The 26,412-nt window shown below is 33.2% G+C and overlaps 1 protein-coding gene across 5 annotated transcripts in view; it reads left to right on the top strand.

The window, feature by feature from the left end:
• LOC150099507 (transcription factor 7-like 2) overlaps positions 1–26,412 on the top strand; it is a 427,945-nt gene that overhangs the window by 325,930 nt on the left and 75,603 nt on the right. For all 5 annotated transcript variants that reach the window (XM_090403548.1, XM_090403547.1, XM_090403546.1 and 2 more), the window contains 3 exons: positions 2,731–2,937; positions 12,397–12,646; positions 22,928–23,087. In XM_090403548.1, coding sequence (XP_090259674.1) covers positions 2,731–2,937; positions 12,397–12,646; positions 22,928–23,087 — 617 coding nt within the window. The remainder of the gene's footprint in view (positions 1–2,730; positions 2,938–12,396; positions 12,647–22,927; positions 23,088–26,412) is intronic.

The raw sequence follows: 26,412 nt of genomic DNA, 5'->3' as shown, positions 1-26,412 counted from the left end.
CGGCACAGTGGGAGCGAGATTGCAACATGTGCGTGGTTCTTATTTACTGATACTTACAAGTATTCGATCCCAGTCTCATTTTTGCGCATCAACATACAAGTGAGCGTTCATGTTCTAAAATTCATCAACATACATATTATAATTCAATCGTTATTCATTCATGAACTAAACTTCTCTATGTTGAAGAGTTGAGCAGCGCTGGTAGTAATACCAGTGATATTAATACCAGTAGTTTATTAATATCACTAGTAATACCAGTGATATTACTAGTGATAGTAATAGTAGTAGTAATAGTAATATAATAATATATACTATATTATACATACAATAAACACTGTAACTATAAAATAAACAATCTAAAAACTCACATAAGCGTCTTTTTTTTCCTTGTCCTATTATAATTACGTAATAGTAAAATATAGGGGGTCGATAAAAAGTCAAGAAACGTTTGAAGGGGTCAACGGGCAAATGACTTTGGCAACCCCTGGACTATAATAAATTTAGTTTAATTCTTTATCCAAGTGTAAGCAAACAAAGTTTGCGCCTGAAAATATCATCAGGACTGAGGTAAGGTAGTGCAACACTAGGCAACTCCGAGCAAAGGTGGACCAAGCTCTCATCACTCCTTGTCTCAGTATCTCCCATAATTCAAAGCACATCTCCTTGTGGACATGTTACTGCTATGCATTAAAGGAAGGACCACTATCCAGACCGGTTTCAACCTTTATTGAGGTGTCGTCAGTGGGAGGCAGACCCAAATGTGGAGATACTAAGGCAGAAGCAATAGGAAAGGTCATAGGAGTTACCAACAGGTGTACCACCTTATTATTGAATTACTCTGGATTTAGAGATTACCTCAGTCCTGTAGATATTTTCAGGTGCAAATTTTGTTTGCTTACACTTGGATAAAGGATTAAACTAAATTTATTATTTGAAGAATGATCTTTCACTTTCAGACACTGTTGTTAGTGTCCACTTAAGAAACCTGACATAACCCAGTGAGTAACATTCATTGGGGTTGCCGAATTAAACCTCCATCCAAAAGTCCTCCAAACTCATTTAAAGCATCAGCAGTAACTAGTTAGCACTCATATATATATATATATATATATATATATATATATATCCAGTTTCAAGTATGGAGTTAGCTTTCCTTTCTCTTCTTTTGTCCTCTTCTTTTTGTGATCTCTGATATGGTAATATGAAAAATAGTGGCTTTAACATTATTTTCCAAGGACTGCAAGTTATACTTAATCAGAATACTGGCTTATAATAGGTTTTACATCTTTTATGTAGGGAATCTGAAATCATTTTTAATTGGCTTAGGTAGGTTTGTTTGATTTTCAAGCATTTGAATTAAAATGCAATAAAATTTGAACTGGATTAAAATTATTTGTGATTAATCAGTGACTGGTTCTTTAAGTAGCAGCTAAAAATATATTTTATTGTTTGATATCTTTGACCATTTTAATCTTTTGAAATATGCTAGCTGTTCTATAATGTGTACTGATGTATTTCATTTTGACAAATTTAGAAACTGTAAATATAATTAAGAAAAATAACTATCTCTGCAGTGTGTTGGAATAGAGAGAGAGAGAGAAAGAAAGAATATATAAGATACATTATCACTCAATTATAGTTTCCATTTCCTTTAGAGAAAATGTTATACTGTTAAATGTCTGGCTGGCTTGCATCATGCAAGCAGTGAATGCATAATACTTATTACAACCTTTTAGTGAGATTCAGTATCTGACAGTACAACAGATAATTACAATTTATGCAAACTTTGATTTGTAAATTTTGAGTAGGTTATTTAGGTGTAATTAAAATTTATTTATATGTATGGATTTTTTCACTTGATAATAGCTGGAGTTTCAACTGACAAGAAAGTGAAATTTTTGCACCACACACTTCAGCATTCAGTGGTCCTGCTCTTTGACTTTATGTGGCCTACCAGGGGATGATTGTGCTGTTTTTGCTTTTAGACATTTCCACTTCACAATACCCTCCCCCCCTTACAGTTGACTTTGGCAGCTGCAATGGGGCAGAAGTTTCCCAGACTGAGTTGTTGCAATGGTGGCATCCTATGATAGTGCCACACTGAAAGTCACTGAGCTCTTTTTGCAGCATATTTTACTGTAAAAGTTTGTCTAATAGTAAAATAAGCTGTAAGACCATGTGCTTTCTTTTATACTGTATGAACCATTGTTGTGATGAATATAGCCATATCCACTGCTACTACAAAGGCATGTCCAGATATTTTTGATTTGATAGATTTGATTATTCCTGACATTTTGCAGTCTCTGATGAGTTGGATTACATACTGAGCATTATTTGTCCCTGATAAGCATCCTCTGTAATATTTGTGAAAAGACAATTTGATATCTGAGAACTTTACCTCAGGGAACAAAATGTTAAGTAAAAGGTATCTCTCTTTAGAAATATCTTTACAAGTAGTATCTTGAGATATTCCTTTTGTTAATCTCATTCATTACTCCATCTGTGATGTTCATATTGAACTGCTACTTCTGAGAATAATGCCCCCCTATACACTACAGATTATTTCTGTTATACTTTATTCTGTTTAATAAATAACAGTTTGTTAATCTTTCTCAGTCATCTTTTATATATGTGGATACTTCTATTGAGACTTTTCTTTTTTTACTATTTATAGAGTATTTTTTTAAATAAACATATTTATGATAGTTAATCGACTTATTTTGAATTTAGGCATCCTAGTAGTATGTATCCAATGGCATCAGCAGGGTTTAGGCCTCCGTATGGAACAATACCAGTTACCACAACTAACCTTCCTAGGTTTAGCCCTCCCACTTTATTACCCCATCATCCTGGTCTGTCTCCTCATCCAGGCATTCCTCATCCTGCACTTATGACACCAAAACTGGAAATTCATTCTCAGGCACATGAAAATCACAGGTAAGAAAGTAGTGATTAAATTTTAATATATTATTAGAAAATTAAATTAATATAAAAATATGTTTATTTGAAATAAAAAAAGTTAATATGCTTCATTATAAAAATTGGGGCATTTTAATACCTTGTATATTGCTAAATTATGTAGACTGACTCTTTTCACCCATTGCAGTATTATGCTGAAGTATAATATGTGTTTATATGTTTTTGAGATTGTATCAAGTTATATGAACTCAACTGGTTAAGGTCTTACCACAGAAACAGTGAGTCTTGGAATTCAAATGAGGGGGGGGGGGACAGTAAGAGTGAAATGTAATTGTGGAAATGATTAAGTGACCACACTTGACACTAATCCTCTTTCTAGTCTTTTCATTTCCCCACTCACAGACTAGAAGCAAATCTGATAGCAGCACAATTACAAAATGATATTATTAATTACAAATTATGTCCTATATTACTTTGTAATTATGTTACTACAAGTGGTTGATTTAAATCAGAAACTCACAATATGATATGATATGATATGCCATGCCATGCCATGCCATGCCATGCCATGCCATGCCATGCCATGACAGATTTAGGAAAGTCCCAAATAACAAAATTCATTAAAATCCATTGAGCCAGAGCAGCATTGTCATATGAAAGGCATTTAAGGTACAGAGATAATTATTAAATAATTATGTTTAAATGAGTATTTAGACTTATTTAGATTTATAATGATCTTGCGATAGATATCAGTCATAGACTGAAAATAGTGAAAACTTTTTTTTTCCCCACATGTCAGTGTAACACTTAAGTACATAATATTATTAATTTTTATTTAGGTTTTTCATAATTTTACTGATTGCCTAATATTATTTCAAAGCTATCTTGTCATATATGATTACTTGACAATCACACGTTATTGTTTCATAATATCATATTTGTTTTCTAATCATATTCATTTTCTGCTGAATCAATCTTGGTTTGTTTTATTGTTACTTAGCCAAATGTTTTTCATAACCTAGCTTAAAGATTATTTTCATTAAAAATTAAATTAACTACGTTGAAAGTTTCTGGCAAGTCAGTCAGCAGTTACCCTCAGAGAATACGAAAAAAAAAAGTAAGATAGCTCAGCTATGTGTAAAAGTAGCGAAACAAAGTCGGTGGAAGGTTTTGGTAAGAATATAAAAGATAAATAATATCACAAGGGTGGCAAAATATTTTTGGAGGCTACTGAAAAAGCATAGTAATGGAAAGTGTACTGAAAAGGGATTCAGAGATGATAAAGATGATATAAAAAGTGAAAATTAAGATAATTTGGATGTCTGAAGCAATTACTTTGAAAGATTGTTAAATGAGAATGAGAGAACAGTGATCCTTTCACTTTCATTTAACAATCTTTCAAAGTAATTGCTGTTACTAGAAGATATTTCAGAATCACTGTTACTACAGAGACTATGAGTTATAGATATGAGAGTTCTGAGAAAAATTAAAAGAGTGAACAGACTGAATTTCAGAATCATATGAAAAAATGAAAATATTAGGAATTTGAGATTGTTAGCTTGGATATATATGAGCAGAGCTAATCTAGGATAATATGCTCATTTAAACAGGATGGTAGAGGAAATGCAAACAAAACAAGTGTCTAATGCTGGAAAAAGACCCAGAGGATGATCAAGATATAGGTAGATTGCTTGACGAACTACATTGGCAGTAATTAAGAACAGATTAAAGCATGAGATAGATTTGCAGTAAATAACACAGCAGTGATATGAGGGTAAATTGATGTCATCCTGTTAAACACACACACACACACACACACACACACACACACACACACACACACACACACACACACACACACACACACACAGGTGTTGAAAAATGAACCTGTCCATGATGAGGTAAAATTTTTAGTTAATGAATGAATAAAAATCAGAACAGAAGTTTCAGTTTAATTGTCAGTTTTATTCATGCAATGCCAATTCTGCTTCATATGTTATATTTGTAAATAGTTTTTTTGTATGGTTACTTTACTTATGGCATCTATTGGAGAATGAGGAGTCATTATTAATACTTGTTTGTTGATTATAACTGATTTTGTCATAATGGAATATGACTAATGAGAGGATAGGATGAACATGCATTATTTTATCTTATAGAGTGCTCAGGGTGCCATGAGGTAAGTTCTATGTGGAGGCCTAAGGGTTTTCTTTTATTGGGTTTTTATGATCTTGAAAATTGTCATTGTTTACTTGTAATAGTAGAGAAGAAATTGTTGGCTTTTTTTTGTAAAAGCAATTCAAAACATAAGTGTTATAAGCAAAAAAAAAAACAGAATAAAAAATTATTAATAAAAAATAATAAATTACCTGTTATCACTTATAAAATGCATGATTTTTTCACAGAAACACACTAATACATAAGTAGTTAACACAGCTGCTTCAGCAATGGTAGGTATACAGGATTAAAATTAACTACGTCATTAACAAAAGCAAATAGACATTATCCAGAAATATATACATTACCATGATATATTAGCAAGGCTAACATCTGACGTGTGAGATATTTGCCAGACTAGTGAGCCAGCACAGTTTTTCACACCCTGTGTGTGTGTGTGTGTGTGTGTGTGTGCGCGCGCGCGCATAAACACACACACACACACGCACACAAGAGAGGCTTGAAAAGTTCTGATTAACACCCAGAACAAAAATTATATTAACCCAACTCATATAACCACAAATTGTAATAATTTTTTTTTAGAATATATAAGAAGGCATAAAATTAATTAATTTTTGTTCTAGTTTATCAGAACTTTTCAGTCCCCCCTCCCATGTATGTGTGTGTGTGTGTATATATATATATATATATATATATATATTAATGTTCATTATTTACTCGGTAGAACTGTATATAAAAAAGGAAATTAAATGACTTATACCGAGAATGACAAATTTATTGTTAAGATACAACTAGTTTCGTTGAAATACAACTTCTTCAGGTATCATTGGCAAAGAGTAAAATAAAAATAACAGACACATGAAAAAATACATTAACAGATCTAGTATAAAACAAGTACATTTAAAAGGAATGCGTGCTAGAGTTCCAACTGTAAAAAAACTATATTTACAGTTGGAACTCTAGCACGCATTCCTTTTAAATGTACTTGTTTTATAATAGATCTGTTAATGTATTTTTTCATGTGTCTGTTATTTTTATTTTACTCTTTGCCAATGATACCTGAAGAAGTTGTGTTTCAACGAAAACAGTTGTATCTTAACAATAAATTTGTCATTCTCGGTATAAAGTCATTTAATTTCCTTTTTTATATACACACACACACACACACAGTTGACCCTTGAACAATGCGGGGCTTAGGGGCACCAACTTCCTGCATTGTTCAAAAATCCACGTATAACTTTTGACTCCTCAAAAACTAATAGCCTACTGGAAGGAAGTCTTACCAATAACATAAGCAGTCGATTGACACATATTTTGTATGGTCTGTATATATTATATGCTATATTCTTACAATAAAGTAAGCTAGAGAAAAGAAAATGTTATTAAAGAAAATCATAAGGAAATGAAACTATATTTACAGTACTGCATTTATCGATACCGTAAGTTGCCGTCTTTTTACAAGATGAATCGTATGTCTGTCAGTGCCTAATATTGTCTTAATAGATACAAAATATTGTAGATGTTATACGTATTACTAATACTAGACATCAAAAATGAAATGATAATGTGAAAAAGAAATTCATATTTATTTACAGATATAACGTTTCATGCATTGATAATGAAAAAGCAGTAATATGATTGCTTTATGGTAGCCTAGTGCAATCGATACGAGTGCTTCGCGATAGCCTAGCCTATATAACGAATGAATCATTATAAATTTTTTATTGTATGTTGATTAATTTAACTAATTAATAACAGTTAATTTCATGCAGTCATGATTTAATACTGCATTTTTACATTTCTTTACATTTCTCTTGACTGCAAATAGTCATATATGGTCTGTAAGTGTTTGTGTGCGTAAGTTTTGATAAATTTTAACTTTTTAAAATAATTAAAAGGACCAGTAAAATGCCTAAAACAATTCTACGGACCACGAAGTTATGTAATTGTTTAAAAAACCTATGTGGGGATTACCAACATTTGGGAAAAACTGTGCCATTTATAACATAATAAATCTAAAATCATCTTTTGAATACATATAGAAACATAATTAATTAAATTGGAAGCAAACGATTAAAAGTATATCAACATTGAACAAAGTTTTAACTTTTATTAAACAAATAAATAATATGATATAATTATGTTACTACTGATAATAAGATGGTTGAGCTTCTCTGCTCTTGCAGAGTTGCTGGTTATCAGGCTCAATATTGGTCAACTTCAATCGACAACTAAGACAATTTCTGTATTTTGTTTTTATTTGAAGGAGCGATGAAAATCCTTTTTCATGAAGATAGGTTGTAGAAAACTGCATGAGGATTTTCAATACTTATTCAGATAATTCGGGAAATTCACTTCTCACTGAAGACGAAATGCAGAACTGAGCTAAACCAAGATCACGGAATTGCATTTTAAGCCTGCTGTCACTTGAAAGGCTCGATTAACTTCTTTTTTTTTTTTTTTTCTTTTCTTTTTTTCCCCCGATAACGAAAGGTCATTCTCATGACTGCAAGCCTGAAATGGATCACGAACCCACAGAAATTTCTTATAAAAGTTTGGAAAATATGTTTCAAAATTCTGTTTCAGAGTTTTGAGGTGGTCACAAACCTTTTCCAGAAACTCAGAATCAACAAAAATATCATTTTCTACTAAAAAGGATTCCAATGTTGGAAAAGATGCAAATTGTCTGTCTTTTACATAACTAATCCATAACACCAAATTTTTCTTGAATGCCTTTATTTTGTTGTAGGCATCAAGACAGTGGTGTAGCTAGAGCTTTTACCGCCCAGGGCAATCCCTGAATTTACTGCCCCTCTCAGTACACACCAAAACTACTACGAAAAGTCAAAAGACGTAGAGAGAAATAAATTAAAACACTATGTTTATTTTTGAAATAAAACTTTAATTTCAACATTCTAAAATGTTATTTTTTCTGTTAGCAAAATCGTCGATGACATTGGCGAAGTGTATTTCATAATAATATAGGTAATTCTTAATCAATTTTATTTAGAAAAACTCCTCTCACAACTAGCAACACTTACAGCAATTGTGAGGAAACCTCGCAGTAGTATTACAATATTTGGAAATGAGTTCTTGAGACTATTTTAGAATTAACTGCAAAGGTTCAAAAAGGTTCAAAGGGCCGCCTGGGGCAGACTGCTCCCTCTGCCCTCCCCTAGCTATGCCTCTGCATCAAGAACAGTTGAAGAATTTCCCTGAAGGGAAAGATTTAGTTCATTTAATTTCGAAAAAATGTCTGAAAGATAGGATAGTGTTGATAACCATGCTTAGTTGACAATGAGTGATGCAAAATCAGAATTACGTTCATTTACAAATTTTATTTGTAATTTAATTAAATTAATAAAATTAATTAAGCCTTAATAAAATTAATTAGCTTTACAGTGTTGTATAACACAATTTTAAATTCTGGTGGCATTCCTTTGGAGACTAACACTTCCTTATGTATGAAACAATGTACCCAATTTACTTCCTTAACCTTAGCAACAACTCCACTATGCCTGCCTGTAAGGGTGTAAGCTCCATCTGCACAGAAGCCTATACATTTTTCCCACTGAATCCCATTGTATATTATGTATTATTGAGAGCATGAAATATTTCTTCTCCGGTTGTTTGGGATGACAAAGTTCTACAAAACAGAATATCATCATGAATGTAGTTATCATGCGCATATCTTATGTAGCATATTAACTGCACATCATTTGTGGTATTAGCAGTCTTGTCTATTTGTAATGTATAATAAGGGCTCTTCTTAACTCTTTCGATTAACTGAGATTCTATGTCACTTGCAATATCATTAATTCTGCGACCGACAATGTCATTTGAAAGAGGAATCAAATCAACATCTTTTAGTAACTTGTTGCCAAACATAGTTTTTCCCACGTCTTTTATGCTGCAAGTAGTAAACTTTGGGGAAAATTTACTAATTGATTGACGATGAAACTAATTTACTAATTAGTAACTCAATTTACTAATTGAAAAAAACACATTAAGGTTTCTGTTCACTTTCATCTCCACAAGTAAACCCGAATTCCAAATATTAATTGTTATATTTCCTACTGTATTTTTTTCTTTGAACTGCTTGTTTCTTCTACTTTAATAGTATTAGATTTACTTGGCATTACACGTGCATCACGTGTTTCATTTGCTTTGCTTTTCAAAGTCCTAGTTCTAAGCCACTTTTCCATTATTAAAAAACATTTCCGAAAAATATATAAATACTGGGGTTAACTAACGACACACTTTGTCCAAGTATCACTTAGCACTTCTGAAGATATACTGAGCCTTGGTGGAAGAAGGAAAACCTTCAATAATAAAAATCAATAAACAACAAGCAAGTGGTTGAAATGTGGATAACACGTTTACTTCAAATCTGACAAAACAGCAAGGGAAGGCGGAAGCAATAAACCATATTGGTGTGCACTTCATCCCTCTTTTATTACTCGTAGAATGTTCATGGAATGAATTCTGCCACTATTTGTTGGATTTTTTAAGTATCCATTTTATTTCAATAAATTTTGCTTATTCAATTTTAATTTGTTTTGTTCGGATAATTAAAATATAGTGGTGCCTCATAGTTCTTATTTAATTTGTTCCAGAAACCCGTTCGAACTATGAATCATTCGAAGTCTGAATCAAGATTTTACATAAGAAATAATGGAAAGCGAAATAATCTGTTCCCATATCCAAAAAATTTCAATAATTTTTTAAAATTTTATCTATTTTAGGTTTTTTTAATGTTAATAACTTAGAAAAAATTAAACAAAATAATCTTATATTTATTTTATTAATTTTAATTATTACAACATAAAAATAACAGTGAAGAATATTTCTTTAATATAAAAATCACAAACACGAAAATAATGCTCCTGTTGTTAAGTGTCTTCTTTCTGCTTCTTAGCTGGAGTTGAGAATGCTGATTCACGTTCTCTTTTTTCTGCAGAGAAGAATCTATCTAATGTTGTTTGGCGCTGATGATTTTCTTTGATATTTTTAAAATAACCCATCACGTTGTCATCGAATAAGTTGATATTCCTGGTCACTACTGTCTTATTAGGGTGCCATTTTTCCACAATAGCTTGTGTTCTAACCCAAACAGAGAATTTAATTCTTGAAGGTCGTCATTGGAAATACATCCTTCTCTTCCGTAAAAATTTCTTTTTCCACTTCTTTTTGTTGTTGATCGTGAAGATGTTGAAGTTCTTCTGTGCTGAGTTCAGTTTCATGATCATCTATTAACTCCTCTACAGCCTCATCACTCATTTCTAATCCCATAGCTTTACTCAAAGACACAATTTCATTTACAACAGACTCTTCTTCACAGCTTACTACAACACTGACTGAAATACAATCTGGCCAGAGTTTTTTCCAAGCAGAAATCATTGTTTTAATAGAAACTTCTTTCCATGTCTTATCGACGATCCTTAAGCAATGAAGAATGTTGTAATGTTCTTTCCAAAATTCTTTAAGAGTCAGTTCTGTGGCATTGGTTATTTCAAAGCACTTTTGAAACATAGCTTAATATACAGTTTTTTGAAGTTTGAAATCACTTACTGGTCCATGTCCATCACCAGAAGAACTTTTAACGGTAGATTTTTTTCAGTAAGATAAGCTTTTACAGTGGGAGCAAATTCTTGATAAATCCACTCAGTGAAAAACTCTCTGGTAACATATGCTTTCCTGTTGGCCCTCCACATAACACCGAATTTGCTCTTTATGACATTGTTCTTTTTAAAAAAGCATGGATTTTCAGAATGGTAAACGAGCAAAGGCTTTATCTTACAGTCTCCACTAGCATTACACAAAGCAGCAAAGTAAGTCTATCTTTCATAGGTTTTATCCTGATGCCGTCTTTTCTTCTTTTGTGATATAGATCCTTTTGGGCATTTTTTTCCAAAAAAGACTTGTTTCATCGCAATTAAAAACCTGTTGAGATACAAATCCCTCACTATCCACGTACTCCTTAAAGGTTTTTGCAAATTTGCCCACTTCTACATTGGAACTCACAGCCTCTCTGTGCATGACAACACTATGGATCCCAGTTCGTTTTTTGAATTTATCGAACCAGCCTCTACTTCCTTTAAACTCCCCATTTTCAGTACTGGTCTCAGGTGTGCGTTTCTTAAGTTCCCTATGCAGATGTTTGACTTTCCCACAAATAATTCTCTCAGTAATAACGTCACCACCTAATTGCTTCTCATTTATCCACACTAAAAGGAGTTTTTCCATCTCTTCAATAACATGTGATCTCCTGGAGGTCAATGTTGTCACACCTTTAGCCACATTTGCTGCTTTTATTGCTTCCTTATTCTTAAGAATGCTACTTATTGTTGACTTTGACATTTTAAACATCATCGCCAGATCCATCAAACATGTACCGCTTTCGTGTTTCATGATAATTTCTTTTTTCATCTCAATTGTTGATACTACAACTTTTCTTTTAGGTTTTGCTCTTTCTACATTCTTGGATGCCATGGGTAATAAAAAAAATGCCAAAAACAGTTAAAAATTCTCTACACAAATGTATCACGCAATGACTAGGCTGTGTAAAGTAAGGGACAACGCACAGCGGTTCAATGATTCAGACACACACGCACACACATGCACATGCACGCGCGCGCGCACACACACACACACACACACACACACTGCGCATGCCCAGTTGCATGCCGAAACTGTCTAATGCTATATGACTCTGAGTTCCTGGACTACAGTTCGAACTTAGAAACGCTTTTCGAACTGTGAATCAAATTTCATTTGAATTCTGGAATGTTCGAAGTTAGAAGCATTTGAACTACGAGGCACCACTGTATATGTATTTATTTATTTATTTAATATAAGTCTGCCTGCAGACCACCTGTCCCATCGTCACACTCAGACACACTGAACCTGCTTGTATTCATTCTCTTTTATTCTGTCTACTTCTGTCCTCTGGAACAGCCTTCCTCAAAAAGTATTCCCAAACAACTACAACCTGCAACCCTTCAAAAAAAAAAAAAAAACTATCTCGGTCCTTATCTGTACCCCACACACAGCCTATAGATCCTTTGATCTCCTGTGTATGGGATCAATATAGGGGGGGAGGGAATATATATATATATAATATAATATACTAAATATTCTGCAGTGTTTTTGGAGGTTTTTATTGCAAATATCATTATAGCATTTATTACTGAAATAAATCTTTTAATATTCTAATAATTTATGTTTATATGATTTGCAAACATTTTTAATAATATTTTTATTGCATTATTTTTTATTGTTTATTTTTATTTATTACAGGCATCTAACTCCTTTTCAACTGGAACATAAGCCATCACCTAGCAGAATAAATGATGCACACAGCACACATAATAATAATAGTAGCAGTGGTAGTAGTAGTAGTTCTCTCAGTCATGCAGATAAGAAAAAGATGCACATCAAAAAACCGTTAAATGCCTTCATGTTGTATATGAAGGAGATGCGTGCCAAAGTTGTTGCTGAATGTACACTTAAAGAAAGTGCTGCTATAAATCAAATACTTGGAAGAAGGGTAAGATTAATTTTAGTAACTTAATTTTAGATTTTTCATTTTATGGAAGAGTAAAGAAATGAATCTGATCTCTGTTATCAAAATTGTAAAAGGAGGTCACAAAACTATAATAATATACACATTACACATGGCTTCTACTAGTGCTCTGTGCAAATGTGAAATCAACCCGCAGTAATGTATTTTTCTGCATTATTAAACTTTTTTTATACTTGTTTATTCTGCATCACATATATTTATATGTTACTTGTAATATTGCCATGCTAACATGTGTAGTGCTATCCATGTAGGTAATAGTGTTGTTTATCCTATATGCTTAATGAAAAATGGAGGTAATAGAAGAACACAGTATGCATATGAACTTTTTATGAAGTCAGGAAAGGGAATATAGTATTGTGATTGCATTCTTGAAAGACATATATTACTTCCCACATTTAGAGGTATTTAGGCAGGTCTGTTCAGTTTCATGATGACTCGTGTTAGAAAACAAATATTTGTTGTAATTGTTCAAACCTTCGTAGAGTGCAAAAATAGAGAAAAGGTTCTCTGGATATTGTTTAAAACAAAGTGTGTGTGTGTGTGTGTGTGTGTGTGTGTGTGTGTGTGTGTGTGTGTGTGTGTGTGTGTGTGTGTGTGTGTGTGTGTGAGTGAGTGAGTGAGTGAGAGAGAGAGTCTTAGAGCCTGGACGGATACTTTTATCCTTAATTCCATTCTGTGAATTAAAAGTGCCATTCTTGGATCAGCTCATTACTGAAGATGAGAAATTAATATGTTTACAGGAGATTAGTTGCATTGAATAAATTACATCTGATCAAGCTTTAGTCTCTAAAGATTTTGGTGAACTATTTAGAGTATGCAGTTGACCTAACAATACTGAGGTTAGGGACGCTGACCCCTTGTGCAGTCAAAAATCTGCATATAACTAATATCCACCTGTTGACCTTGAAGCCTTACCAGTAACATAAACAGTCGATTAACACCTATTTTGTATGTTATATGTATTCTGTATTCTTACAATAAAGTAAGCTAGAGAAAAGAAAATGTTATCAAGAAAATCATAAGGAAGAGAAAATACATTTACGGTACTGTACTGTATTTATCGATACCGTAAGTTTATGTCATCTGTTTACAAGACGAATCGTTTGTCTGTACCTACATCAACAATGTCTTATACGATGCAAAACACTGTAGATGTTATACGTATTACTAACATTAGACATCAAAAATAAAAAGATAATGTGACAAAGAAATTAATATTTATTTATAGGTATAACGATTCATTCAGTGATAACGAAGAAGTAGCAGTATGATTGCTTTATGGTAGCCTAGTGTAATCGATATGATTGTTTCACAGTAACCTAGCGTATTCTCTAATGAATGAATCGTATACATTTTTGGCATACAGTATGACAGTCATATTTATAATACAATATTAGAAACATCGTTACATTTTTAAAAAACCACTTACCTGTGATGATAGGCTGATACGCAGTTTCTTCAGTTACGTGAGAGAGAGAGAGAGAGAGACGCATACTGTACAGTAATGTACTCTTTGAAAGCAAAGTTATAAAACAGTGAGAAAACTAACACATTATTAATTTCATATTAAATATCACTCACTGTACATTTGTAAGGATAGGCTATCAACTTTCATATAAGTCTTGCACACGATGTTCTGCACAATGAATGCTTAAGCAATAATGATGATGATGATACAAAAACATCTCATACAGTTCTTGTTGTACAGTTGTTAGATTTTCACACCAAGATGCTCACATACACACACATACAACAGATAAGTTTATTAACTATATGGCATGATGATTATTTACTATTCATTAAGTGGAAGTGATCATCATAAAGGTCTTCATCCTCATCATCTTCACGTTGAGTAGTGGAGGAGGAGGGTTTGGTCTTGCTGTCTCAGGGGTGGCAGAGGTGAAAGGGGGAGACAGGACAGGGAGGCACACTCAGTGTAACTTTACAGAAATACATCGTAATTTCTGTTTGACTTTTTTACTTTTTCATTTCTCTAAAAATATTTCTATATGGTACCAATCCTTCTTCCACCATTTGCTTTAGTTTCAGTGCTTCCAGATTGTCTAATGTCAATTTATTTTCTGGCACTGATTCTTCTATGTCTTCTTCCTTGCTGTCTGGCACTGGTTCAGAAGCACTCATCTCCATCAAGTCATTTTCTGTTAATTCTTCTGGTGTGGTGTCTATTAGCTCCTGAATTTCTCCAAGATCCATATCTTGAAATTCTTCACCCCCCCCCACATTTTTTGTCATATCCACAATCTTTTTCATGATTTCCTCGATTGGGTCTGTCGTAAATCCTGTGGAGTTATGCACAACATCTGGACACAGTTTTCTCCAGTAGGAATTTATTGTTTTGGGCTTGATGGCTTTCACAGCTTTTTCTATAACAACAATGGCATCTTGAATGTTGTACCCCCCGTCTAGAGGCTGAATTATTAGAGACATGTTTGGGGCAAGTAGACTACTTCAATGCCTTCGGTGTTGAAATCATGGGGTTTCTGGGTAGCCAGGGACATTGTTCAATATCAATAGAATTTGTTGAATATATTGTATATTTTATGAAACCTGTTATATGTTTAGAAACATGGTCTCAATAGTGAAAATTAACATAATATATATATATATTATGTAGCTATTAGATGGGTTAAATTATACCGAGAGGAGTATATACTTATTCTTTTATACATGTGTTACTATATTACAAGATGAAATAAGATTTTCTTGTTAATGAATATATGTTATATTATTAATTACTCCACATATTTAATGATCTACTATGTTATTTTTTCCAAGAAAATATATATGATTTATTGATAAGTGAAAACCACAAATTATTTAAATTGATTAACATTATATTTCAGAATAAATCCCATTTTAATTCAAACTCTTTGTTGTGTTATGTCCTTTAGTTAGTTATTCTTGTAGAAAATGTTGGATTTACTCATAGCTTAATATAGTATTTAGCAGTCATCTGATTGTCAGTTCATGAATCACACAGGTGAGAATACAAAGTGTGTGTGCACGTGCATGTATGCGTTCACATGTGCATGCCTGTTCATGTGTTTTATGTAATTATGACATGATATGGGTCCTCCTGTTAATTTCCGGTGAGATTTTTGCCTTTATCATCACCACTATTGGGAAATTCATATTTTGTGTTTTTGAGAAACCATCCAAATTGTTTTAAGCAGAAAAAATTAGCTGCTTTCTGTTATAATTGTAGGAAGTCATTTAATATGTCCAAATTTGAATCTAATGAATTATATATTAATAATTCTTTAACCCTCCAGATAGTTTAACCCTCAAGAAATATTATTATTATATATTAAATGTTTCTGTAACCATCTAAAAGCCTATTTATGTTTTCTTTAGCATTCATTCTGGAAGATTCGTTTTCAGTTTTACTATACATTAGTACATTTTCTTGTATAATTTTTATAAAGAACTTTCCTGTGTTTCTTCTTAACACGTTCACTGCCAACTACGAGTATACTCTAGTTGATATATGAGTCACACAAGCCAGCTACGAGTATACTCGTATGATGCTTACTGCTGGCAACGAGATTACCCGTACTGACCTTGAAGAAGTGAAAATGCTTGGCTTGTGGAACTAGCAGCAAAACTGTGTATGCTCGTAGAAGGTATATGCTCCGCACAAGCCAACTATGAGTATACTCGTATGTCACTTACCGCTGGCAACGAGATTACCCGTACTGACCTTGAAGAAGTGAAATTGCTTGGCATACGGAAACAAACTATGACAAAGTAGCGTGGCAGCGAATGTGTTAATACATTCTCTGACACACTTGTATCTAACACCAAGTTAACAGATTTCAACATTTAAAAAAAATGCAACATTATCATGCATAGGATTGGTCATCCTTTTTTATTTTTATTTTTCTGGTTTCAAAACATGTTAAAACAGTATGCAAAATAATCACATCATCCTCTTCACTTTTTCTAAGATTCATGTCACTGTATGCTTTAAAAAAAAGTCTTGCTTGTACTGATTATATGAATTACTGAGCTTCTATGAAATTCATCTATCGCACTCAGCTTCCTTCTTAATATCCTAGAGCAGTCTCTTCATCTATTAGCACAGCAGCTTTCTAAATGAATGATTTTCTGTACTGACACCAGAATGCATGGATAATCTAGAGCAGGGATTGGTACTGTCTTTTTTGTACCTGCAGACTACATTTGCAGCTGGCTTCATAAAAGGGATGACACTAGGTATGAGGAGGTAAAGAAAACAGATTTAGGTACATTTGTATGTTTATTATGCGAAGTATACATATTGACTAGGCATTATTTAGGTTCTCAAAATATTACAATTGGAAATATATTAACCTTACAGTTTTATTTTGCACTTAAACTAAGATGTAAATTTTAATGAAAAATTTATTTTTTTATATATAAAAAAAGAAACACCTCTAACTTTAGTGAGATTCATGAAATAGGATAACCATGGCTAATTTTTATATTTTTGTTGGATTAAATTGAACATAGAAATATATAACATTGGCATGTAAGTGTTCATTTGTATCCAGAAAAAATATTTGCTTTTGAAAGTTCATCACCAAGATGGTTAGCAATCAACTTTAGTACATATCTCCAAGAATGCCTGCAGATGTAAGTACTATCAAATGTGATCATTGTTTTGGGGAATATTTTTGGTTTTAGAGAACACAGCAGATTTCCCCTATGGTAAAGCATCTTTTAGCATTGTTATTTTGTAGTTCGATCATTTTCATTTGCATCTGCAGAATCTTGGCAATATTTGACTTCTTTGAAATAGCTAGTTTCATTTGGATTACTTGCGAAAATCAGTTTATGTGTTTAAAATATTAATAATGCCCTAAAAAAATTGAGTAAAAAGCCAATGACATTATAAAAGGGTACTCCTAAAGAAAAATAGGCAAAATAGCCATAAAAATTATTATTATTATTATTATTATTACAAGAGACCTCCAGGAGGACAGAGACTCATCAGAAGAGTTCACACATCATATCTTCTCTTGAATCTATTCATACTATCTGCACTCACAACATTCAAAGGTAAGCCATTCCAGCTGTGCACTTTTTCTCTATTAGAGAAAAATTTAGCTCTCACCCCTTTCTTGACTGCATTCATTCTCAACTTCCATGGACGCCCTGTTATCCTCTTCTCACACTCCATAAAATGAAAAATTCTATCTACTGATATCTGTATGAACCTTTCAGAAGTTTGTAGGTAACTATCATATCATCTCTCTCTCTCCTATCTTCTAACAGTCTCTCCTTATAATTGACATTCCACAGTCCTGACATCATATTCAACACTCTTATTTGCATTCTCTCTCCACTGTATCTGTATTACATTGAAAACCAAGAGACCAAATCTGCACACAGTAGTCTAGATGAGGTCATATCAAAGTCTTGTAAAGAGGCAAATACGACATACTTATTCTTATGTGTCAGCATTCATTTCAGCATTGCAATTATCCTTTGAGTTGTATTTGCAATCTTTTCTATATAACTGCTGAATTTCAACTTCCTATCTATTAAAACTCCAAGATCCCTAGCCTAGTCAGTTTCTTCTAGAATAATCTTACCATATAATATGACATTGGTTATCTCATGCACCAAAGTGCATAACTTTACATTTACTAACATTGAACTGATAGCCATTTTCACATATCCATAATTCCAGTTATTCAAATACAACAAGTACTGCATATCATCTGCATTCTTGATTACTCTACCAATCTTTGCATCATCAGCAAACAGCTTATGTCACCTGTCAAATCCTTTCCATTGTCATTAATGTAAAGATTAAATAACTAAGGACTGATCCTAGGGGTACACTGATCACCTTAAATTTGGTATACATTCATCCCCCAAACAACACTTTTTGATATTTCTCAGTTAGCCAGCCTCTTATCCAAACGAGAAATTTATAATCCAATCTCACATCTTCCATCTTATGCAACAGCCTTCTATGATAACTCCTGTCAAAAGCTTTAGCAAAGAAGTCCAAAAATATCATGGTATATCCATTTCCCCTGTATAACTAACTGTGACATTATTATAAAATGGTATCTGTATGAACCTTTCAGAAGGTTGTAGGAGGTTGTAGGTATCATATCATCTCTCTCTTTCTCCTGTCTTCTAACAGGAGAAAGAGAGATGATATGATATGATATGATATGATATGATATGATATGATATATACATACCAATGTTGCTCAAACATTCCTTCCATTAATAAATCCAAGTTGTTCATTGCAAGTATAGATTCTCTGTCAACCAATTTCTGTATGCTGTCTCTTACCAACTTTTCCAAAATCTTTATCACCACTCCAGAGATACTGATAGTCAGTAGTTAGATACATCAGTTTTTGCACCACCCTTGTGCAATGGGATAATACATTGTTAAATCATACATTGTTTTTACTCCTGTTGAATCATTCCTTGTGCTGAGACTCAAATTATACAGCCAGCTCAAATTATATTGACTACTTCAATGTGACGCTTTCATTCTGTTTCTTTTATTATAGTCACATAATAAGTAAAATACATATGGAATATGAACTTAAAATAAGGTTCATATTTCATTAATGTTTCACACAATAATAACTAAGCCTAAAGATTTTCATTCAGATTTATTTTACTTTGATTTAATGAAATTTATTGTGGAAAAGTGGATGTGTAGACCCTATGTAGTTTCCAAATATACATCTTCTCTGGTGCATCAATCCAAAGATGCATACATTTCTCCCAAATTAGTTATAGCAGCACATCATAACATCCTGTCTTGTGACCTCCTTTTTATCTCTTCATAACTCTTAGCGCCGGTTAGCATTATTATTCATTAGCATCGTTGGTCTGCCTCGTGGCCTCTTTCCTTCTACAGTCCCCTCCATTATTTCTGTAATCAGTCCCTCATGCTTCAGATGGTGTCCAATTAGGCTTTTCTTCTCTTATTGATGTGGTTCATTAATGACTGCTCTTCATGAACTATATTTAGAACTTCTTCATTACTTTTTCCTTCTGTCCAACTAATTTTCATCATATTTCTCCAGCACCAAAGTTCAAATGGCTCCAACTTTTTGATGTCTTGTTTTGTTAGCGTCCAGGCCTCACAACCATATAATGCAATGCTCCATATGTATGTTTTCACTAGCCTTTTTTTGAGCTGGATGCTAAGTCCTTTACTGGTGAAAGCAAAATGTTTCTTCTATTGTAGAATACCTTTTTGGCCAAGATAATTCGTGCTTTAATATCTGATTGGTTTCTTCCATCTTCCGCGATAAGACTTCCAGAATATTTAAAGGAGAATACCTGTTGTATTGGGTTATTATTTATTTTCAGGTTTATTTTCATTGGATTTTGCTTTATTTGTAATTAATAGTTTTGTTTTCTTATAATTAATTTTTAGGCTGTACTGTGTGAAAATTTCCTTCATCTTTGTCAGGGTGGATTTCAGTTTGTCTTCATTATCAGCTATAACTGCTGTGTCATCTGCAAACCATAGCCAGTTAATTTCAATTTCATCAATTTCATTTATCTTAATTCCTTCAATTTATTTATTGCATCTTCAATGTAGAGATTAAACAGTATGGGTGAAAAAGAGCAACTCTGTCTTACACCTCTATGTATTCTTGCTATTGTGGTTTTTGTTTTATCACTGGCTGTTTCTATTAGGGCTTCTTGGTGCTTGTAAAGATTAAATATGAGTCTTCTATCTCTCCAATCTACCTTTATTGTTTTTAGGAGGTGAAACATTTGGTTCTAATCAGTACTATCGAAGGCTTTCTCCAAGTCAACAAAGACTATCAGAGTATTTTGATTCTTCTCAAATCTTTTTTCGATAACTGTTCTTACAACTAGGATTGCTTCTCTTCTCTTGTTCCCTGAATCCAAACTGGTCATTACCAATATACTCTTCAGCCTTCTTTGTTAGTCTTTTTTGTATAATTTTTAGTAGTATTTTCGAAGCATGTGATATCAAGCTTATTGTTCGATGATTTTCACACTTGTTTGCATTATTTACTTTAGGAATGGGTATAATAGAGCATTGTGTAAAGTCCTTGGGAATGATCTCCATTTCATATATATCCTTTATGATCTTGAAAAGGTATGACTTAGTTATGTTTCTTGAATATTTTATTAATTCTGAGGGGATGTTATCAACGCCTGGTGCCTTGTTAGCCGACAATTCATTTAGTGCCCATTCAAATTCATCTTTTAATATAGTTGGACCAATTTCTTCCACATCAAGTCTTGTTTCGGCTTCTATAGCCTTGGCATCTAGATCTTTCCAACTATATAGATCTTCTAAGTACTCCTTCCATCTTTCTGAAATTTCTTCCTTATCAAAAGTGTGTTCCCCTGTTTATTTTTGATAATTGTACTTCTTGTCTTGTTTTTCTGGCTTATTCCTTTTATAATGTTATAAGCCTTATTGATTCTCCCAGTCTTTATCAAATCTTCTATTTCTTTACATTTCTCCCAAATATACATAACAGATTTGAAATAGATTAGTTGAGAACCATACTCATTCCTTTTATAAGATGGGTCTCTATAATTAAGACTGTCTCATAGTTTACAAGACAATCAGTTTGAAGTAAAATCATATTTTTTTCAAAACGGTACATGTCCAACAAAGGTAGACTTACCTCTTGAATAATTGAGAAATATCGATGTTAAATTTAAGCGATTTTGCATAAATTGAAAGACAGATCTGAAGAGCACTCTTCAGATCTGTCACAGAATTTTGAAGAGCATTCTTTCAAAATTGAAAGAGTGCTCTTCAAAATATTTTTGAAGATTCTGCAGATAGTATACATACCAGTGTTGATTATTATTATGTGACACCTCCAAGGAGTCCAAGGATTCATTGTGGAAGGACACTGTACTCTACTCTGTGTCTCCTGTACTTACTTAATTCTCCAACGATACTTCTATCATCAATGTCATCTATCACCCACCACCATCACCAACAGTAGTATTTCTTGTCTGTAAATTACGTGTGTTTTCATCGGCGATATGTTTATACACAGGATGAAAAACCTGAGTTTCTGGGAGAAAAAACCCTCCCACCTCTGTATGAGATTGGCTAACTCACCTTCAACTGAAAAAGCCCATATAAAGATTCCTCTCATCATGATAATGCAGGTCTTTTCCAATCGAAGGGCACAATGCTCCATTGTTCTTCCATTTGCACTATGAAGACATTGTAATGATAGTTTTTTTCATATTCAGGTCTGCCCAAGCTGGTTTTTTATGCCACACTCCCCATCAGCAGTATCACTTTCTCAGTTTATGTTTGTTGTATCGTTATGCACTTACCTTTAGTAAAATAATATGATGCTCATTCTTTGATTTTTGATGCCATCTTGTTATCTAAGCAATACTTCCTGTATACATATAGGAAAAAAATTGGCTACTTATTTGTTTAGTTTTAGGCTAACTCATTAACTAAATCATAATGAAAATTCATAATGAAATGAAATAGAAATCTGTGTGTGTGTGTGTTCACTTCCATGAGCTCACTTTAAAATCCATATACAATGAGTTATGGAATCCAACTGAGGAGAGTCAGTTGTTTGGAACAATTAAATGTTAGGATCAAAGGCAGAAGAAAATCCATTCAAAGTGTAGATCTGCCTGTTCCAGGAGTCACTCAACTTGCAAACCCCTTCAAGAATAAGTTGTTATTGTCAGGGGCACGCCAAGGGTATTTTACGCCCAGGTGCAAACTTTTATCGGCCGCCCCTAATACTGCATTGTATAATCCAAATTAGATATTAGCTACATAAAATGCTGCCCTATTAATGTTGCTGCCCAGGTGCGGTGCACCCCTTGCACCCTCGGGTTGGTGCGGCCCTGGTTATTGTTATTTGAGATTATAGATGAATCAATTAAGGGCATGACGCAGTGTATCATGTATGATTAATCACATGTGTTCTTGTGGCCAGTTTCTCTGCTTGTGGGATGAAAAACCCAAGAGAAAAAAACCTTGTCACCTCCATATGAGCTGGCTAACTCACCAAGAATGGGTTAGCTAAAGGTTCATTTATTCTGAAGAACAGATAATCGAGAATTCATGTTGTGCGTGTGTGTCTGTGTGTGTGTGCGCATACAAAAGGGTTAATGCATGCTTAGAATAACAAATTCATTTATTTATACATAATGAAATATTTTGAATAACATTAATATAATATCAATTAATTATTGTTATTATTATTTTTGTTTTAGTGGCATAGTCTGTCTCGAGAGGAACAGTCTAAGTATTATGAAATGGCTCGGAAAGAAAGACAATTGCATATGCAGCTTTATCCTGGCTGGACTGCAAGGGATAATTATGCACAGAATGCCAAAAAGAAGAAACGGAAAAGAGATAAATCTCAGGATGGAGGTAGTTTTATTATTTCATTGTTGAATATAAATAAGTATTATCCAAAATCTATACAGCTCCTTAATATCTTTTTTTTTTTTTTTTAACTTTATATGAAATGTTCATATGCCAGTTATTTAAGAAAAATTATGTTTTGCTTTTTGAATTTAAATAAAATTAAAATTGGTGAGAACAATTAGTATCATAATTCCATTAAAAAAATTATAAATAAAGTTAAGCAGTGCTTATTTGTCATGACATAACATATATCTGCCATAATGGCATTGTCACTGTTTTCAGAGTAGAGCGATAATCTTAAACTTTCCTTTTACTTGAAAATATCATGCACACAAGATTCAGTTGCCATTTGATAATTGAGATATGCATATAATAATTGGAGATAATATACTGCTGTGTTTGTGAAAGTGATATATTAATTCAAAGAACTTTCTAAATAGTACAAAGAATACTTCGTACGTAGCATTAGGTTAGGTTTATTCAGTCATGCTAGTATTCAAAACAATGATACACACCTGTTAATTGAAAGATTTTGGTTCAAACCCAACCAAAAATGTAAGGAAGCTTATCTACATTTCAGCAAATGATGAGATGAGAGTCTCAGACAAAAATGAATATCTGCCCCTCTGTCCTAACTCTCTTTCAGTTCAAATTCAAAACAATGATACACACCTGTTAATTGAAAGATTTTGGTTGAAACCCTACCAAAAATGTAAGGAAGCTTATTTACATTTCAGCAAATGATGAGATGAGAGTCTCAGACAAAAACGAATATCTGCCCCTCTGTCCTAACTCTCTTTCTGAGACTCAGAAATATCAAGTTGGTAAGAACACAATTGCTGGATGTAATTAATATACTATTATTTCATAGTCTCGTAGTTTCATAATTTTCCTTCAAGTTATTCTATCACTTGTCCACACTCAGAGCTGTCGCCAGATTAGTTTGTGCCCTGAGGCAAACAATTAAATATCACCCCTGATGGATTATAAGACAAAAATATAAGAAAATATCCAATTACTATTTTGTTTTTATTACAAGAGAAATATTAATGCAAAACGATTACATCATCATCATCATCAAATTCCTGACATGTACCCTCAAGGGGTGTACAGGATATGATAGTACTACATGAAAAATTTACATAATTACTAACTTCCTATCTACAATTTTCCTCCAAATCAGTCTGTTACTTGTCAAGACTACAATATTATCATTATCAGATCTTATATTTCTATCGTCTAAGGCACATTATACCTTATCAATCCACCTATATCTTGGTCTTCATCTGGGTCGTTTTCCTGCCAACCTGGCAGAGAACACTTGTTTTGCTAATTGTTTAAGTGACCATACCACCTGAGATTAGCTCTGCTAACGCATTCTTGGATGCTGACAATGTCAAGTTCTTTCCTAATATCCTCATTTTTAATATGATATTGCCATTGATGCCATCTGTTCACGCCTCTAATCTTTCTCTGGACTCTCATATCTGCAGTCTTTGGTCAAGTGTTTTACTTCTGACCCAGCCCTCAGATCCATAAGTTAAAACTGGTTTGAACACTGTCTTGTATATAGCATTATATAATGTTTTGACTAATTTCTCTCTTATTCCATATGAATTTATTCAATTGACTTCCTACCATACCAGCTTTGTTGATTCTGTTGTCTATTTCCATATTTAATTTACCATCTTCACTAAAAATCGTGCCTAAGTAGCTGAAATGTTTTACTTGTTCCACAGGTTCCCTGTTCACAACACAGTTGACATTTTCAGCAATTCTACCTATTTTCATTGTCTTTGTCTTTTTAATGCTGACCTTCATACCATATCTATTACAACAGTTATTCAATTTAGTCAGGGAATCTTGCAAACTTTTAGCGGATTTATTCAGAAGTATAGCATCGTCCGCATAAAGCAAAGAGCTGACATTTACATAGACGCTGACGATTGCATAATAATATTAATTAAATGTTTGCTCTATGGGGATATCGCACAATGAAACTGTTTATAAGCTCTTCTAAATGTAAATTATAAGCTGTGTCTGCCTCTATCGATATAGTTGCTAGACCAACCAATCTTTCTTGGGTCATTGCTGTTCGCAAATAATTTTTAATCAGTTTAAGCTTGGAAGAACTTCTTTCCCCACTTGCTAACCTAACAGGAATTGTTAGCATAGCGACACCGCCTACCGCAATATGGCTGAACGAGCACCCTTATTAAGCCGCGCCGTGAGGCAGGCTTACTCTATGCTACACCCTCTCGACGGTACTGTCCACACTCCAGTATTATCAGATCCTATATTTTTGTCAACTAGAGCACTTCTTACTGCACCAATCAACCTAGACCTTGGTCTTCCTCTGGATCTTTTCCCTACCATCTTGACATCAAAACCTGCTTTGCCAACTTTTTCTGTATCATTCTGTTTCAGTGACCTATTGCTCTTTAGATTAGCTCTCCTTATAGATTCTTAGATGTTACCAGCTTCAAATTTCTTCAGTCTTTGATCAACTGTTTTTTTCCATAATCTAACTCTCAGATCCGAAAGTTAAAATTGGTTTGAACACACTATCTTGTATGCTGCTAGTTTAGTATTCTGGCTAATTTTTCTTTTATTCTATATAAATTTATTCAACTCACCATACGAGCTTTGCTTATTCTGTTGTCTCTTTCCAATTTCATTTCTCATTGTCACAAAAAAATTTCTTATTCTGTTGTCTATTTTCATATTTAATTTGCAATTTTCACTAAAAATTGTGCCTAAATAGCTGAAATATTTTACTTGTTCTATAGGGTGTCCATTGAAAATGCAGTTGAATTTTTCTATATTTCTGCCTATTTTATTATTATTATTATTATTATTGCACAGGCATCTCCACAGAGTTCTAAGACTCATCATGAGAGACCCAAACTATCAGCATCCTACCTCTCCCTGAAATCATTAACAGACAAAGCACTTACAATTGACTCAAGCAACTCATTCCATTCATTCACCATTCTCCAAGCGAAAAATCTAGTCCTCACACTTTTGCTTACTACACTCTTACCCAACTTCCAGAGATGACTTTTTGTTCAGCTCTCTCTAGCCAAGTGTTGAAACATTTCCACTGCATCAGTCATATAAAATCCTTTAGGTAACTGACATGTTTCTATTATATTCCCCCTTTTTTGCAATCCACAAATCCTCAACTATCCTCATAGGGAGCATTCTACTGACCATTCACCATCTTGGTCATTCACCTCTGGATTCTCTTCACCACTTCCTCATCCCCAAGAAAGGTGATCAGATCTGAGCACAGTAATCCAGATGTGGTTGTATCAAGGCTCTGCAA

The sequence above is a fragment of the Typopeltis vanoorti genome, chromosome 14 (assembly GCF_054136105.1).
Source record: "Typopeltis vanoorti isolate ZY-2024b chromosome 14, IOZ_Tvanoo_1.0, whole genome shotgun sequence".
NCBI lineage: Eukaryota > Metazoa > Arthropoda > Arachnida > Uropygi > Thelyphonidae > Typopeltis > Typopeltis vanoorti.
This window is presented reverse-complemented; position numbering and strand designations above follow the sequence as displayed.